The sequence below is a fragment of the Aethalodelphis obliquidens genome, unplaced genomic scaffold (assembly GCF_003676395.1).
Source record: "Aethalodelphis obliquidens isolate GAN/ISIS:26980383/991018 unplaced genomic scaffold, ASM367639v1 scaffold18, whole genome shotgun sequence".
In the NCBI taxonomy this organism is placed as follows: Eukaryota; Metazoa; Chordata; class Mammalia; order Artiodactyla; family Delphinidae; genus Aethalodelphis; species Aethalodelphis obliquidens.
The window spans coordinates 29,802,803-29,821,049 of record NW_020837962.1 but is presented as its reverse complement, the minus strand read 5'-3'; the positions used below and the strand labels follow the sequence as shown (position 1 = coordinate 29,821,049).

The following is an 18,247-nucleotide window of genomic DNA, read 5'->3' as shown; positions in this document are numbered from 1 at the left end:
ATATAACTACAATAATTTATTAATGGACACACAACATGAAAAAGACAAAACATCAAAAATACAAAATGTAGGAGGAGTGTAAAAGCGTAGACTTTTTGTATGTGAATATATATCCAAAGAAAATGAAATCAGTATCTTGAAGAGATATTTGCACTCCCACGTTCATTGCAGCATTATTCACAATAGACAAGATATGGAAACAACCTAAGTGTCCACCAACAGATGAATGGATAAAGATGTGGTATATATATACAATGGAATATTATTCAGCCACAAGAAAGAGGGAAATCCTGACACTTGTGACAACATGGATAGACTCTGAGGGCATGATGCTAAGTGAAATAAGCCAAATACTGTATGATGTCACTTATATGTGGAATCTAAAAAAATCAAACTCATAGAAACAAAGTAAAATGGTGACTGCCAGGGGCTGGGCGGTGGGGGAAATGGGGAGATACTGGTCACAAGGCACAAACTTTCAGTTATAAGATGAATACATTCTGGCGATTTAAGAATGTATACATTCTGGCGATTTAATGTAGAGCATAGTGATTATAATTAACCATAATTATATACTGGAAAGTTGCTAAGAGAGTACATTTTTAATGTTCTCGCCCCCAACCCAAATGGTATGTCACAGGTGGAGGTGTTAGCTAATTCTGCAATACAAAACTGCATCAAATCAACACTGAACACCTTAAATTTACACAATGTTATTATGTCAATTACAACTCAATAAAACGTCATACAATTTTAATGTACCTTTATGCTAAAAAATCTTCTAACTGGCACCACTGTATATTTCCAAGTATCCTAATCCAATGGAGAAGTAAGATGGACATTACATAATGATTTTGTCTTTACTTTTTGATGGCCACTCATTAAAGTGCTATTTCACATAGCTCTCCTGGTGACTGGATGTCTAGTAGTCATAGAATTACCCACTCATGTGCTCCAAAGGTGGATGTCCACTTTATAAACAAGACACTCTTGATATGTGTGTATACACAGAAGTGTTTCTCAAGGAGTGGGTTCCGGCCCAGCAGCACTAGTGTCACCTGGAAACTTAGAAATGCAAATTTCCCACCCCATTGCAGACTTAATACTTAGAAACTCGGTGGAGCCCAGCAATCAGTGTTTTAATAAGCCCCCCAGGGGATTCTGGTGCACACTAAATTTTCAAACCACTGAATTAAATCATCAGTACTCAAAGATGAAGTAAATTACATGAATGAGAAAACATTAACAAGTAAAGGTTAACTTTAAGTTAACTTGGTGCAAAAGTCCACAAGTCAACTCCAGGGGCAGCTATATGGGCGCACAGGTCCTCGGCAGTGCAGACCCCCACACTGAATGGAATGAGATGGGACTTGAAAACTGGTTGAGTTTCAAGTAGGAGATGGTTCTAACAACAGTGACCAGTGGAGACCAGTCACTACTGAATCTAGTCTGTGCATATATTGTGTTCTCTTCGACCAAACTTGACTGGTTGCATGTGAGTGACAACTGTTTGCAAGCACATGTTCAGTGACATGCCAATCCAGGCATGTTTTCTTACAAAGACCATGTGTCACAATCAGCTGAAAGCCAATGAATGCGGCATCACTGACAGCATCATTCATGTAAGTCAGATGGATCACAGTAGGAAATGCTTTTATTCTTTAAAAGCAATTGTTTTAAGAAAAAGGAATCAGAACTGTAGTTGTTGGTAACCACACTGGCCATTTTTAGAATAGTACATGCTATTAGGAAAAAGCAACTTTTTTTCTGAGATGCCCCTTGCTGGATGATTGCATCTATTCTATAACGACATGAACAATACACACGATGAGCATGTTTAGTGAGCAAGACTCAGACTCTCAATGGGCAAGAGCTGTGGCTTCCTCTAAACACTTTTCTTGGCTGCAGATGACCAAATAATTTAATTACACTTTTTCAGAGCTTAGAAAGGCTAACCACCTAGTCATGCCAGAGCTCAACAAACCAGCATTAATAATCACCAAAAAAAGGCACTTTAAAATACATTTGACAAGGAGTGACACTAATGCAATGAGGACTGGTCTAAGCCCTGCACTAAACTTTGTTAAAGTTCATATGGACAGTGTGTTCTCTCTGTCTCCATGTGGATGTGTGTGCACATATAAATATATGTATGTATGCGCATATACCAATATCCATATACATGTATCTATCTATCTCCGTAAGTCTCTGGGGAGGGAAAAAACCATTTCTGTTTCATTTAATAGTACACAAAAATTCTAGTCACTTTATTTGGAACAAAGAATGAGAGGATTGGCAAATTAATTCAAAAAAGTACCCTACAACACCTTTCTACTGACAAAAACAGCAGTAAAATAAATACTCAGATCTTTTCTAGGTCATCAACTATTAAGATAATAAAATATAAAATTATTAAAAGTTTATTCCACTGGAGGGAAAAGGGTGGACATTTTTGGTACTGTAAGTCTCACACACATTCATATTGCTTAGGTTGAAGAGAACATAATGAACAGAGGAAATTTCTTCCACAAATTCCTTCGTTTCAGTACCCAAGTTTCACTGATGGTGTGTTATTCCACTTGGCTTAACATATAAACAAAGTTTTGTATAAATATATTTCTTTGATCTCTAAATTCTAAAGATATTTGCGCAGAGCACTAAAAGTACTTAGAGGATTTTTGTGAAATAAACACAACTGGCCATATACCAGTTTACTGCTTACCCCAGGCTTGGGTATTCTGGCTCGAGGTTTTGACAGACAGAACCAATCTGTGTCAGAGGTGGACAAAAGGCTTACTTGTCCTTCCCACGAACAGGGGTATAGACATGTTCTCATTCTTAGGATATGAAAACACAATTAGTAATGGCATTTAAAGTTTACTAACTGCATAATGTCTGAGAACAAAAATCAAAGCAATTTTTGAAAGGTTGAGTCAGACTCTGGGCACTTCCGTTTTTTAGCTGCTGGCTCTTCAGTCTTGTGTGATTCTAAAGTGCTGGTGCTAGATTTGAGACTGGGGTCTGCTTTAAGGTTGTCCATGGCAACAGTGAAGCCTGAGAGAAGGTACCCCCCACCTCCACTCATCAGTAGTTTGGGATGACTTCGATCTGGCAAAACCTAATCAAGACAGAAAGACAGACATTCATGTTTTCCTAAGCAGATAAAGCCACGTTAACAATACACATGCCAGAAATGAGAATTTAAACGACACAGATTCGCCTGAAGAGAGACCAATTTAATCAGACCAAGTCCTAAGGAGGTCCATCTTTCACATGACAGTGCAGATAAAAGCGTAGAAATTGGTTTAAGTGATTTTCTTTTGAAATATAAAACTGAAACCATTTCTCTTATACCTGAAGCAAGTTTCTGGTGGTGAAAGGGCAACTGGTTTGTGTAGTGCTCTGGGCCTGGTTTTTCACCCTCCTTTAATGGGCAATTTTTGCTCTGCGGTTCCTCGTCATCCTGGCTGAGACTTTCTCAGAGCAGCACTGCATGCTCTTCCTCCCCTCCTTCCTCCCACTTGTCACAGGCATCAGACCTGTATCATGGTCTGACAGCTCTCCCTGCCTAATCCTGCTCCCTCTTGTCTTATCTTTCACAGGCATTTCTCTTACACTTTTAATTCTATCTTCGCATATACGTTCCAGAGGACCTGAACTGACACAGAGCCCACCAGGAACTCTCGAACACTTGCTGCAAAGACATGCCAGCAGAAAGGAAAGGGTCACTTTCTTGTTAGCCTAGGGATTTTGCTATTATCAGTTATTCCCTCTACAGTGATCTCAAGGCCTTGGGGAAACACGAACCATAGTCGTTTGCATTTTAAATGTCTCTGGACTCGGGTATCTGAGTAATAGACCATGACGTGAAAAAAGAAAAAAGGGTCCGGAAAGGTCAGGGCACTTTCTCTGAGTTATAGACGTGAGACTCCACCATATCTATAGATAGAAACAGGGAGATCCCTATTTAACAGCTTCTGGTACTACTGTGCAGAGCCAGCGACCCAGGAGAGCAGCTCCCAGGGACTGGCTGTGAGAACACATACCTGGTAATTTCTGAGCCAGGTTTCAGACAGCCTGAGATTGATGACCCCTCCTCTTTCCCGCAGTTTTGTGTAGCATTCCAACAGAGGCTAAAGGCATAAACAGAGTTCTGTTAATAATTATTTTGAGGGTGCAATTTGAGAATCAACATTCAGATGCAAGAATTCCTGTCCACTCTGTTTCAGTATTACCTCTTTATATTGACAGTACACCACGAATGGCCTTGAAGGAGCCACAAAGTCCAGCAAAGACAGCAGCAGTGGAGTGGGATGGAAACGACTAGCTACAATTAAACTGCAAGGAAAATGTTAGACAAATTATTTCTCTATGTCTCCAAAGCAGAGCATAGGTTTTAAAATATCACGTATTTATTTGCATGACTCACACAAGGAAGCACTTTAAATACAACATTCTAGAGATTCCAACAATAAAATCATGAGCTATTACTTTCTAGGAAACACAAACTGGATTATAAACTCTCATGGTGACTGGCAACTCTATGCGGCCAACTTAGAGTTGGCAACTCTAATGACAGTCTTGATTTAAAAAAAAAAAAAAATCTGGAAGAAAATCCAACATTGTAATACTGGCTTTGCAGATACCTGAATCTGCCTTTCCTGTCAGGTTTTCCTTAGCCCATGCCCTTAGTCAGTAACACATCAACTGGAATGCCCTCCAACCTGCACCTAGTGGGACTACACAGCCCAACTTGATGTGACATCATTGGAGAAATTTCAATTTCTTCTAAAACTCTCAAACCAGCATAATCAATTTCTCATCTCTGCCAGATGCAGCCTCCTTTCTTTAAAAACCCAAGACAGAATCATCATGTTTGCCCTCACTACAACCAAAATAGACAAGCAGACAGAGAATGCTAATCTGCTTGAAGCAGAGCCCACGAGCACCAAGATGTCTCCCATGTTCTTTCAGCAACACACCCGTCTGCGTTTCTTTCACTCAGCAGAGCAGCAGCCTCTAAATGTCTTTTCTTCTGCTCTTCTTGTCTCCTCTGCTTTTCCTGAATCTTCAAGAAGAAAAATAAGATACCAACATACTGAGGTCATTCAGTCGGGTTTATGGAAACACTGGTCTGTCAAAACATTTTAACAATATTTATCAACTTGGACTAAGGCAACAGAAGAAGATCATTTATAAGGAAGCTAAACACACATAAGAGAGCCCTTTGGTTATAAAACCACCATGCAGCCACCTATACAATGCTTCTGCATCCTAAAGCTCCATCCCAAAGATTAAATCACACATGTGTACACTCACACACAGTTTTTATCTGTCTGTTTTGATATTTGTTATCTTGGGAGCTGATGCTCCAAAGCCAAATCAAATCTCAGGGCTTACATGAAGTTAAATGAAGCCTGAGGAAGATACTGAGGGTAGTGGGAACTCTTAACATTCTTACATAATCCTTTTTGCTTCCTCTCTCTTTAGGCTCCTTATAGTCTGGGTCTTGAGAGACAATTTCCATTGTTTCTTGTTCTTCTGGGTGATTGCTCTCTGGGGCTTCTGGCATGCTGTCTTCGTTCTCTTGTTCTGAAGTCTGTTTTTCCTCCAGTGTGCCATTACTTTCTTCAACCGAAGCACTGTCTTTTGGCTCTGAAGATAACATCTCAGCAGAAAATGTTCCATTTAAAAGACTGTCCACTTGGTTGAGGGGGAATTCATAAAGACCACTGAGGAAAGATTTTGGAAATCCAAAACATGCTGTTGCTGCCCGAACAGGTCCACCTCCAGGGTACAGCTGAATAATGGAGCCAAAACCTGAACAGACAAAAGAAACAAATATCTGCTCAACGGAGGTGGCTCTAGACTATGCAACCCTCGGGGTACTACACAGTAAGGAGACTGAAGGTCTCTCTGCTTTACGCTGTTCAGAGGTTGAAGGTGATGCAGCTCCTCTGGGGTCCATCTGGAGTCCATGCATATTCCTAATGGGGGTAACAGAATTCCAAACAGGTACACAGGAAGTCTTAAAGAAGTGTACCCCCCTTGACACTACAGTAAAACCCTGTGATCATACAAATTTTGTATGTCACATGATTGGTGATTGGTTCTCAGCATCCCCCAAGTCCAATCTTTAAACAGCACAGTTAGAAGTTCTTATCTTCAACAGGGTCATAAAAAGGGCAGACAAATCAGGCTGTGTTGTACTCTTCTAGTACAGAATACATCCCTAGTATTCTTCCCACCCTATACTCTCAATTCAGGCCAATAAAATGAGCACCAACTATCCAAGAGTTTAACTGAAATCATGGTCCTGGAGGTCCTAGCCAGTCACAGGCTTCAGAACCATCCCCACTGACACAGAAGCTGGAAAGGACACTGTGTCGGGAGTGCCAGCACAGCTCAGGCTGGGAGATGTGGGCTATGGAGAAAGGTCCCAGAGACTGGAGCTGTGCAGGCACACCCAAGTCATTTCATTCGCTTCCAGTAACTCAAACTCACTTTCCATGAGTTTTGAGTTTTTTAGACCCCTCGACTCAAATCATGGTAGGGTTTTAATGAACTTGAAAACGTTAAATCTTACCTCCCATTCGTTCCATCATTGCACCCAGCACCAAGCCTGCACATGTTTCCATCACAATCATTTTATTGCCAGCACGGATATTTCCCAACGTCAGCATCTGGGCTAGCGTATCGTATCTCATGTGGCTAAGGAAAAAAAATGATTCATTCATTTATAGCTAAGCAAAGTCTGCTATTTTAATCATAATTTTTCAAGTTTTGTTTGTTTCATAAAAATGATGTTGATAAGATTATCGATTGCTTTGGAGGCAATAGTAAAAAAGGACTTACAATTTATGAAGTAGGAGGACACTTTATGCAGATGAGCAAGATTTTCATTTTACTTAAAATCATGACTTTCTTAAAGATATACTTTCCCCCAATTATACTTTTGAAAGGAAACAAAGCGTACTTAATTTTTCCAGGTTCTCTTGCATAATACATAACTGAAAGAATGCGGGTGGATGGCTTCACAACAGTAATCATGGCTTCATATCTGGGGGAAGGAAAAGCAGAACATCAATTTTAAAAAGCTAGTTTAAAAATATTTTATTTTTAATAATATATTTTATAAATCTATAAAAAGATTTTATATTTTCATCCTTTTAAAAACAAAAATTACTTACTTCTTTTTCTTCTTTTTTATATATTTATCTTGAGCAAATTCTGTCTTGTCTCGGAATGTTGTACTATTTTCAATTAATTGCTGAACTATTTCCTATAAGAAAAGGAGCAAGCAGATTTCCTGAAACTTTATTTTCACAGCACAGATAACTTCAAAGGTTTCTTACCCCAGAATGTATCCAAATGTCTGATTCTCCAGGCCCTTTTCCACAGAAGTCCAAATGGGTGAACTTTGTATTTTTATACTCTATCTAGAATTTGTATTAAAATGTAAGTACTTTAAACTCCATTTAAATCAAAGTAAAAGAACAGACATATACAATAAAGGAAGAAAAGAAGTAAAGAAAACTGTCAGTCCTGAAGACACTGGCTGAAAACATTACTGAAAATGAACAAACTTAAGCTCTGACATGAACTAAGTTATCAAATTCCCTTTTGCTAACACTATTAGTAATGCTATTCACTTACATTCCTGCCTATAAGAAACAAAATCTTTGATATACTGAATTGCATATACACTTCAAGCTATTTTTAACAGAAGTGTACAGTATTTTTACATTTTACCTTAGGAGAAGTCTGCTTTAAAATGCAAGCAATTTCCTAAATATCAAATGAAAACAAAACAAAAAATCCTTTGAATTTTACCTCGCCTTTAATGCCTTTGTCCTTTAAAGCTTTTATGTCATCTTGAGTAAGTTTCTGAGATTTCCCATCATCAATTATATTTCGATTATCAGTGCCCGCTTCTTTGGTCTCTAAGGAAGAAAGTTGCTCTATGACATGTATGATCTGAAATTATTTAAAAATCTTTCCTATTCTAAGTTCGTATCCACATCCAGCCCATCAGCCACTTAAATCTGGCCTTCCAGTTCCACTGCCCCCACCCCAATCCACTATCCTTTCTTGTCACGACTACTCCAAGCCACTCACTCATATTCTTGTTCCCACTCTTGTCCCCTTACAATCTACGTGACACCAAAGTTCTCTTTTTAAAATGCAAATTGGCTCATCTATTCCAACGCACAAAACCACAGTGGCTTCCAGTAGCAATTCAAAGACGACCCGCACGGTTGTTATATGACCTGGCCCCTGGCTACCTTTCCAGGGCTCATTTCTCAACCCCTGTACTCAGCCACATTGCCCTTCTTTCTGTTCCTTAGACACACAGCAGCATGGTCTCAATGCGGGGCTTTGGCACTTGCTGCTCCCTCTGTCTGGAATGCTCTGTGACACCTCCAAGTGGGTGGATCCTTTCCATCACTCAGGGCTGAGCTCACCATCTCAGCCAAGTTTCACATTTCAATCAGCCTTCAGTACACCTCCCTACTCTACCATCTGCACAGCACATATCACCATCTGAAATTATGCTGTTTGCTTATTTTTAGTGTTCCCCACTGCTAAATAAATTTTATGGGATAGTCTATCTAAGGAACTGCTGAAATTGCACTGCTTAATCATGTCTAGAACATATCTGGTGCTTAATAAAAACATGAAGGTTGATTTAAAAGTATTTAATAAACTGGTTTGAACCAGAACTTCAATAGTGTTTTACTTATTTAATTTTAATAATTAAGTATTTTCATTTTATTAATATTTAAGCACATTTATTTTGACAAAAATTTAAGTATTTAATTTTAATAACAATAATACTAAAATTATGGGGTCGTTACTCTAACAGGCAAGGCACTGTTAAGAACTTCTCTGGGAGAAGACAACTACAGCTTGGGCATTAAATGTGTTTATGGCCCTATTTTACTGATGAGAATATAAAACTTAGAGAAACCAAATAACTAGGTCAAGGTTATAAAGTAAGTCATGAAGCTGGAACTTAAACCTAGTCAGTTGAATTCAAAGCCAGACCTATTATCCTTACCCTATATGCTAACTACCTCAAGAGCTGGTAACTTCTAGACACCAACAGGGCTCCACACCCACTCTTACAATGAAGCTGCAAGGATTCATGGCATCAAATACCTGGCCCAAGGTCGAAGAGCTGGTTAATGATGGGCAGGAGTCAGAACCCAGGTATCTCAAAGCCAAAGGCAGACCCTAATGCATTCCACCAAGCTACAGTTCTTAGATTATGAGTTTAGATTTCTTTGGGGACAGCCTGGGCTAGCATTCTAGAATTAATTCGAGTTGACAGGTTTCTGAGTAGCCAGCTCAAGAGCAACTATTTCATACATCCTAAGTAGTACAGTGCACCTGAAGTAGGCTCTTCCTTCTTCTTCTTAGGCTGAAGACTTCCTCCACTGGTCACTTCAAATGTGGTTCCATAACTATGGCCAATGACGTTATCCAGATAGAACCACTGTTTTTCAAAAGTTACTTTTCTGGGGAAGAAATGCAATCAATTAGCTGAATCTCATTTGTATTCAGTATAGGAAAGATTTATTCAATCTAGGTTATTTCATAATCAGTCTCCCTAAAGGATGATTAGCAGCATTATCTCTGACCATGAACCGACAAATGAACTAGAGAGGATTGGGTTGGGGTCAGAAACACAAAACACTGCACAAAATTAATAAAGAAGCCACAAAAACACTGAATTTGGAATGAGAAACAAGGACAGAAGACATTCCTCCTCTGAGGCATTGGTCTGGCTCCAATTTGCACTGTCTGACAGGATGTCCAAGCTCGCAGACTTTGGATTTCCTGAGTAGCAAGACTGCCATGCCACTGAGACACACACTGTGACGCCTCTTGTAACTTACACAAGAAAATCTCAAAACTGAACAATCATTGAGATGACAGGGATTTAACAAATTCCCTGGCCTAACTGGCCATTTTCTTTGAAAATCATCCAGTAAAAGCAAATGATATTTACATAACATTATTGACAATCTACACATTTGTAAACAGTGCCTAACACTGATGAGGCTCTACTGAGGCCCAGGCAATCTTAGCTTTTCCCATTACCCAGATTTTTATCTTCTTAACAATGTAAAAGGGAAATCCCACAAAAACAAAAAACTTTCCTTTCAAAAGACAAAAACTAACACCCACTGAGTGTCCATCAGGGGTTAGGTAGTATGTGCCAGGTGTTTCATACTTCTTGATTTAATTCTCAATTAAGTAATCCTGGGACACAGCTCTTTCCAGGTGAGCAAACTTGAGACTGAGGGAAAAGTGTCTTGCCCAAGATTCAGTTACACAGTAGGAATTGGGATTCAAATCCAAGTCTGCCTGACTTAAAAGCCTGGTTCTTTCCACTGCACCACACGGTCTATCCAGCAAAGAACAAATGGATCTCAGGAAGCCTGCTTAGCTTCAGGACATGGCGCGTATCAACAGAACTCTGAATTCTGAAAGATGTACACTGGTTAATTTTCTTTATGCCCCATCCTACACCTTCTCTTTCTTTCTCTGTGCCCCAAGAGGCCAACCATGACAGAATGCACACACCACATCACACAGGCTCCCTTGCTGAAGGCTTCCCACAATTCTAGACCCTTGGATGCATCACCAGTCTCTACTGGTTCTCTAAACCTTGTCACATCTCTGTATGTGTATGTGTCACATCTTCATTAAGTCTCCTTACTTGAACCACCTGAGTGAATTTCTCCAAGATCCTAAGTATCCAGACAGGGCCAATTCTTGCTCGTTGCTGGGTCCTCAGTGATTAACACATAACAGACACTCTAAATATATGCTGACATGAATCCCCTCAGAGAAGATGAAACTCAGCTCAGCCCAGATGTGTACCCTCCCCCACCTCATCCTTTGAGTAGCCCAGTGCTAGCAAAACACTGTGTCTGAGCTGGGTTGGGTTTACCCCCTGGCAGCAGGTCTGATATGCAAAGAAGGGCGTGTCACTCAAACTGACTGGCCTGACAAGAGGTCACTGCCCTAGTCAGGAAAGTGGGACCCAGTCAGAAGGACATGGAGCCACACCTTCCTTGGGGAAGAGGGGGATGTGCAGAGTCTGCTCACAGAGGCAGGACTGCTTCTGCCTAACCAGATGAGTGCAGCCCCCAGGAAAGAGTGAAGGGAGATTCTGGCCTGCGATGTAGCTGAACTCAAAGGGTCATTTTCTAAACAAAATGGAAACTAATGCTATGGCTTCTGCCAAGAAAACTGATGAAAAGTGTTTCAAAATAAATGTCTAAAGAATACTTTTTAGAAATAAAGATGTTACTGTCTGTCTCCTTGGGAATGAAAAGCTCTTATCTAAAAAAGCACATTTGTAAGAAGCAAACTCAAACAACTACATCTCACGATCAAGCAACTTAAAAGGACAATAGTAGAAAGAAAAACCAAAGGTTCATCTGCACATGGAATCATTCATCGAACGTATAACCCTAAGGACTTCGCTGCACTGCTATACTTAAATTAAAAAGCTTAAATAATTAGTATTAGCACTTTACACATTTCTAATCAGAAATTCTGAAGAGAAAAGAGCACTGGTTTCAAGAATACAAAATAAAGTTGTGATGAGGGGGGCTCTGGGAGGCAAGAATGAGACTAGAGGGTGAAGGGTGGGTTCTGTGAGAAGACAGCAGAGAAGAACTCAAAACCTGGGGAAAGAACCACAGGACAGGGGGTGGGGTGGGGGCCTGGAGAGAGGGGCGGAGCACCTGAGGGCCAAGAATGGGAAAAGGACCCTGGAAAAAGTGAGATGCTTAAGATGGAGGGCCAGTATGAGATCACGGAGGGGAGTTCTGTAGGAAGACAGAAGGAGTGAGGGAGATCTCGAGGGCCAAGGATGGGATCCTGGGGGCAAAGGCCTCTGTGGGAAGATCCCAGAGGAGATAACGAGGGACAGGATTGGGAATCCAGAATGGATTGGGAATCCAATAATGGTACCCTGGAGGGAGAGGGTGTCTAGAAGATGGGGGCGGAGAACCCCTAAGGCCAGCGACCCGACTTACTTTCTCCGCTGGACTTGCACTGCTTTAAACACGTCTTCCCGTTTCAGCACCACGAAGTCGCCGTCGCGGATGCGGTGGTCCCCGGGATGCGGTGGCCGTGGGCCCGGTTGCTCCTCAGAGCCCTCCATAACGCTCAGCCGGTCTCCGAGCTCCGCAGCGTCTCTCCAGTTCCCCGCGCTCTGCCCCCGGCCCTGGGCTGTAGCCGCTGGCAGCCTCACCTCCCACAAACCAAGACGACTCAAAGCCCTCTGACCGGCACCGCCCCCACGTGCTGCGCGCCGCTTCCGCTTTCCGATAAGAACCTCAGGACAGCTTCCGGGAGCCTCAGGGCTTCCGTCAGGCCGATCTCTTTGATTGGCTGCCCTCCGTCACGCCCCTCCGGTCTCGCCGCAGCTTCGGGCGGAAGTTGCGTCACAGAAGCGCCAAAAAAGAACTTGGAAAACTGGGATTTGGTTAGCCGTGCTGTTGTGGCGCCGTGCTCTAGACATTTTCCGGCTCCGCTGTGCGGCCTCCGTGGAGAAGCTGAGGTCCCCAAGCCGCTGCTACAGACGAGCTTCGATCCCGCGCGGGGACGTCAGGAGAGCTGAGGGTGAAGAGTCTGCGGGGCTTGGGCAGGGACACCTGTGGAGCTCGGACCGCGGAGTCTCCTCTCCTCCCCGTCGTGCTTCCCCCCGAGAGGAAGGGAGAACCAGCCCAGCCATGAACTAAGAGAGTTTTGGGACCTCCATCTTTTGCAAGTAAGAACTTAGTCTTGAGGAGACGTAAATGAAGTGAGGTATTTAACCAAGCATAGAAGCCCGACGGGTGGCGTTTACCCATTCTCCAGTCCTACCTCTTGCATTTATGTTGGAATTTTTACTAGTTGTTCTCACCATATTACCTCGTTTGAAAAAGATACGGCACGTAGCATTGTCGAAGGAGCACTTCAGGTTGGGAATGTGGAGATGAAGTTTGAGCTCAGTACTGTCAACAGACAAATTTGATCTTGATCAGTTCACTTAATTTCTCTGGTCTTCAGTTTCTTAACGTATGGTGTGGTCTAGATGATTACCAAAGCGCTGTTAGTGCCCATAACATGAACTTGTTATTAACTTATTTACTAATTTAAATCGCTTTAAATAAAGATGCGGATACGCTGTCTTGTAATGAATTGCACTACAGTCTATGGATATGTTCTTATTTATTTTTATTCTTAGGATATGAACTATTTTCTTTTATTGAGGTATAGTTGATTTATAATGTTATGTTAGTTACAGATGTACAACATAGTGATTCAATTTTTATAGGTTATACTTCATTTAAATTTTTTTGGGGGGGGGCTGTGTTGGGTCTTAGTTGCGGTGCGACGGCTCTTCGTTGTGGTGCGCAGGCTTCTCTCTAGTTGTGGCGTGCGTGTTTTCTCTTCTTTTCAGTTGGTGGCGCGCGGGTTCCAGAGCGTGTGGGCTGTGTAGTTCGTGGCATGCAGGCTCTCTAGTTGAGGTGTGTGAGCTCCGTAGTTGTGGCGTGGGGGTTTAGTTGCCCTGCGCCATGTGGAATCTTAGTTCCCTGACCAGGGATCGAACCCGCGTCCCCTGCCTTGGAAGGCAGATTCTTTACCACTGGGCCACCAGGGGAGTCCCTATTTTTAATTTCTTGAGGAAGCTCCACACTGTTTTCCATACTGGCTACACCAATTTACATTCCCACCAACAGTGTACTAGGGTTCCCTTTTCTCCACATCCTCCCCTACATTTATTATTTGTTGTGTTTGACGATAGCCATTATGACAGGTGTGAGGTGATATCTCAGTGTGGTTTTGATTTGCATTTCTCTGATGATTAACGATGTTGAGCATCTTTTCATGTGCCTCTTGGCCATCTCTAAGTCTTCTTTGGAAAAATGCCTGTTCAAGTCCTCTGTTCAGTTTTTGGATATTGAGTTGTACGAGTAAACTATTTTCTTCAGCAGACTTTATTTTTTAGAATAGTTGTAGGTTTACAACTATTGTTGTAAAAATTGCACAGAAAGTACAGAGTTCCCATATAGGTCCTCTTCCCTTCCCCCACCCCCATTTCCCCCATTATTAGCATATTGCATTAGTGTGATACATTTGTTGCAATTGATGGACCCAAATTGATACATTGTTATTAAAATCCATAGTTACATTAGGATTCACTCTTTTTGTTGTATAATTTCATGGGATTTGACAGATGCATGATTTCAATATCATACAGTATGGTTTCACTGCCCTGTGCTCTACTTATATGAATTATTTTAAAATCCATTTAAAAACTTTTTTAGGCTGTGTTGGGTCTTCGTTGCAGTGTGCAGGCATTCTCTAGTTGCAGCGACCGTTGTGGTGTGCAGGCTTCTCATTGCGGTGGCTTCTCTTGTAGAGCACAGGCTCTAGGTGCGTGGGCTTCACTACTTGTGGTGCATGGGCTCAGTAGTTGTGGCTTACGGGCTCCAGAGCGCAGGCTCAGTAGTTGTGGCACACAGGCTTAGTTGCTCCGCAGCAGGTGGGATCTTCCTGGACCAGGGCTTGAACTCGTGTCCCCTGCATTGGCAGGTGGACTCTCAACCACTGCGCTACCAGGGAAGCCCCTTAAAACCCATTTTAAAAGATCACATATATTGATTTATTGCTTTTCAACCAGGAACTATTTTTATGGATTTGAGTTTAATAAAAATGAGTCTTGGGAATTCCCTGGTGGTCCAGTGGTTAGGACTCAGCGTTTTCACTGCTGTGGGCCCGGGTTCGATCCCTGATCAGGGAACTAAGATCCTGCAAGCTGCACGGTGTGGCAAAAAATAAAATAATTTTTTTTTAAATGAGTATCTCACCATGTACAAAGTAGAAAAAAGCAGGAAGGGATAATGAGCCCCAAAAATGATATTAACAAATATGGATATGCTTTCAGAAAAACTTTATTGCATTTTAACAAATTTATCTAAAAATTGCAAATAACCCATCTATCAGTATTGGCCTAGAAATGATCTTGCTTTCATTGTCGTTTTAACACAGTCATTCTAAATCTGGAAAATTAACTTCTTTTCCATTTTGGCCCCTACAGGACAAGAAAGGTTGAAACATGTATGTACCCATCCCACTCCTGTGCTTCCCCAGAAAGATCTGTCTTAGATACCTATGTAGGAATATCCAGGGAGTTCCCTGGTGGTCTAGTTGTTAGGATTTGGTCCTTTCACTGCCGTGGCCTGCGTCGGGAAACTGAAATCCCACAAGCCATGCAGTGTGGCCAAAATAAAAAAAATAAATTAATTTAAAAAAAAGGATATCCATGTATCCCTGATAAAAGTGGATATGGCACAGCTGGATTGTCTATATATAAGGAGCTATGATGATATATTCCTAATGTCACAGGTCAGGATAATGTTCAGACAGTGCTGCCCTGTAATAAGTCTCACCACACTACAGAGGTATCTTAGAGTTAATTACCTGTTTTATTTTCATTTCTATTGTGAGAGTTCCATGGAAACAGGTATGGTACCTTTTCTTATACCTTTTCTTATTTTTATCCCATGACAAATCCCATGACAAAAATAAGAAAAGGCATAAGCACTCAGTATACTTGGTTAAACATCTGTGGTAGGCCTTAAAAGGAGATGAGGATTAGAAGAATTACTGCAGAGTGTTTGGGGTTTGTACCATGCTGTGCAACATTGCTGGTCTCAAACTAGAATATATATTAATTTTTCTTATTTTCTATGTTAATACATTTTTAGGAGCACTGTTTCTCCTACAGTTTTGATGAGGACTTCCTAATCTCTATCTTTTAAAAGACATGAATGGAGAGTACAGAGGCAGAGGATTTGGACGGGGAAGATTTCAAAGCTGGAAAAGAGGAAGAGGTGGTGGGAGCTTCTTAGGAAAATGGAGAGAACTAAAGCACAGACCTGACCTGAATAAAGCCACAGGAAAACATCCTGGTAGGGGAGGCCAACGGTAGTGCAATATTTTTTTCCTTCGTGAAGGAATCTGTTCGTGCCTGTCATGAAGAGCAGTTTAACTCAAATTTGTCTGTCTTTTATTTGACATTACCCTTAAGGTAATATTTGGATGTTAATATCCAAAATTCTTACTGAAATCTGTAACTTAGATATTCTGTTAATAACATGTCAGGGTCTCATTGTTATAAGGAGAAGCAAATAGGAAAAAAAAAATGTTCTGCTTCTATTAACCTAGTATTCTGTTTTTGTGGTTTTGTTTTTTTGTTTTTTCAGAACAAACCCCACAGTCTTTGCTACTACAATCAACGTTGGATCAATTCATACCATATAAAGGCTGGAAGCTTTATTTGTCAGAAGGTAGAGTTAAAAGTGCAAAAAGTACCATAAGTCTTATTTTCTTTAACATTTTTTGGATGCTACATCTCATATTACTGCTCATTTGGCTTATATATATATATATATATCTCCCCTCTTCTTTAATCTTAGTTCACTGAAACAATTGAATTATGTTTATGTTTCAAGAGCATAATTTTTTATTTTCCTATAAGTCAGAGAAACAAACCACACTAGGTATTTCAGAAAGAGGAGTTAATACAGGGAATTGGGTATACAGATAGAAGACTGAAAGAGCAAAAAGGGAACACTGAGGTAAACTCCCAGATAGTGTTAACTTTGGAAAGCAACAACCACCCTTTTGCCTAAGGGAACAAAAGATAAGTAGTGCTGAGGTTATCAGAACCTAAGAATTGAAAGGAGGAGCCACAGCATAGCTGTGGCTTTGACCTTTGAGGGGCACCCCACAAAGCTGTGCTTGGACCTCTGAAGGATATCTTTCAGAGCTGTGCTCAGACCACTGAGGCGAATTAAGCAGGTTGCTGCTGGTAATTCTGGCAGGAGAGTGGCATGGTTGGTGCTTAGAGCTGTAGGCCAGAACTTAGCTATCCTCTGTAGCTGGAGAGATGCTGAAAAGAATTGGAAACAAGAATAAATTCCTTCCTTCCTGCCACCTGCCAGTCTCTAAAGTTGGCTCTAATTGTCAGAATCTTACAGGAGTCTGGGAAGTTCCATGTGCAGATCTTGATCAAAGAATCACAAAGCTGAAAATAGAAGAATAGGCTTGGAATCAAGAGACAACAGCCAACACAGTTTGTGTAGAAACATAGTTAAGGAATCTCCTTTTTGTAATCCAGAACATCAGTTAACATCATACATCTGTCTGTATGGGTTTGGAGAATCATCTTTCCTGTGCTCTGATAGTATCATATGCTTGTTATGAGATATGGGTTTTGTGTTTATGTATATCTGTGTTTTTTTTACCCACTGGACTGTACTGCTTAAGGGCAAGGATCTTGCCCCATACCGGGCACTCAGTATTCATTTTGTGAATGAATGAAGTGCTTTACAAATGTTTGCTGTGTTGAGAGTCTGTTTTTCTCTGGTATATAGAAATGTTATGTTTCATAGTTGATGTATCTTTTGTTGCTTTAGGATACATTAGCCACCAACACCCACAGTATTTCCCTAGCAGTTAGCTCAGAATACTAGAGAATACTAGAAGTGATCTTTGGACTGGTCCTAAAAATGGAGTTCACTAGTTGCCTTTGGCCAGTTGTACTTCCGAACTGCTTCATTGTACTGTTTCTCTGTGGGAGACCAATTCAAAAATGTTATAGAACTTTACAATGTGGAAGATAACTTTACAGTTTTGGGACCAGAGCCGAGTGGTAGTCTGCCTCTCCTGATCTCAGGAAGGGATTTGACAAATGGCTATTTGGGCTAGTAGGATTTTCTTTGCAAAGAAATAAGAGTTTAGTTAGTGTGCTAAGCTTTGGCTTTAAAAAAATTTTTTTAAACCTCAACATATTTATTTATTTTTTAACGTCTTTGTTGGAGTATAGTTGCTTTACAACGTTGTGTTAGTTTCTGCTGTATAACAAACTGAATCAGCTATACGTATACATATATCACCATATCCCCTCCCTCTTGCGTCTCCCTCCCACCCTCCCTATCCCACCCCTCTAGGTGGTCACAGAGCATGGAGCTGATCTCCCTGTGCTATGCGGCTTAAGTTTTCGCTTTATTATGTAAGCTGTTTGAACTAGTAGATCTTACTAGGTGTCACAGCTCAATGTAAAGATTTTCAGATATTGGTGCTTTTAGAGAGAGACACTTCCTATCTGCCTTTCAGATTATGCAGACCTAAACTGTTTTAGAATCTTATGTTTACATTCTATACCAGT

At 41.0% G+C, this 18,247-nt stretch overlaps 2 protein-coding genes across 7 annotated transcripts in view; one reads left to right on the top strand and one right to left on the bottom strand.

Annotated features, from left to right (window-relative positions):
* Positions 1 to 587: 587 nt before the first annotated feature.
* Positions 588 to 12,348, bottom strand: TRMT6 (tRNA methyltransferase 6 non-catalytic subunit). Its single transcript, XM_027118206.1, has 11 exons — positions 12,060 to 12,348; positions 9,394 to 9,521; positions 7,834 to 7,943; positions 7,191 to 7,282; positions 6,977 to 7,060; positions 6,587 to 6,711; positions 5,462 to 5,820; positions 4,983 to 5,068; positions 4,236 to 4,338; positions 4,047 to 4,133; positions 588 to 3,118 (listed from the first exon to the last, which is right to left on the bottom strand). Exons 1-11 carry the CDS (start codon positions 12,185 to 12,187, stop codon positions 2,909 to 2,911), a joined length of 1,512 nt encoding a protein of 503 aa, XP_026974007.1. The 5' UTR covers positions 12,188 to 12,348; the 3' UTR covers positions 588 to 2,908.
* Positions 12,349 to 12,500: 152 nt separating this feature from the next.
* Positions 12,501 to 18,247, top strand: part of MCM8 (minichromosome maintenance 8 homologous recombination repair factor) — a 41,245-nt gene continuing 35,498 nt past the window's right edge. For 2 of the 6 annotated variants that reach the window (XR_003435179.1, XR_003435180.1), the window contains exons 1-3: positions 12,501 to 12,796; positions 15,840 to 15,986; positions 16,281 to 16,364. Coding sequence is in view for 3 of the 6 variants with exons in the window: in XM_027118202.1 (XP_026974003.1) it covers positions 15,842 to 15,986; positions 16,281 to 16,364 (229 nt within the window). In the remaining 3 variants the exon portion in view is untranslated. Of the gene's footprint in view, positions 12,797 to 15,782; positions 15,987 to 16,280; positions 16,365 to 18,247 lie in introns of all 6 variants that reach the window. The other 4 variants (XM_027118203.1, XM_027118201.1, XM_027118202.1 and 1 more) reach the window with 3 other exon arrangements.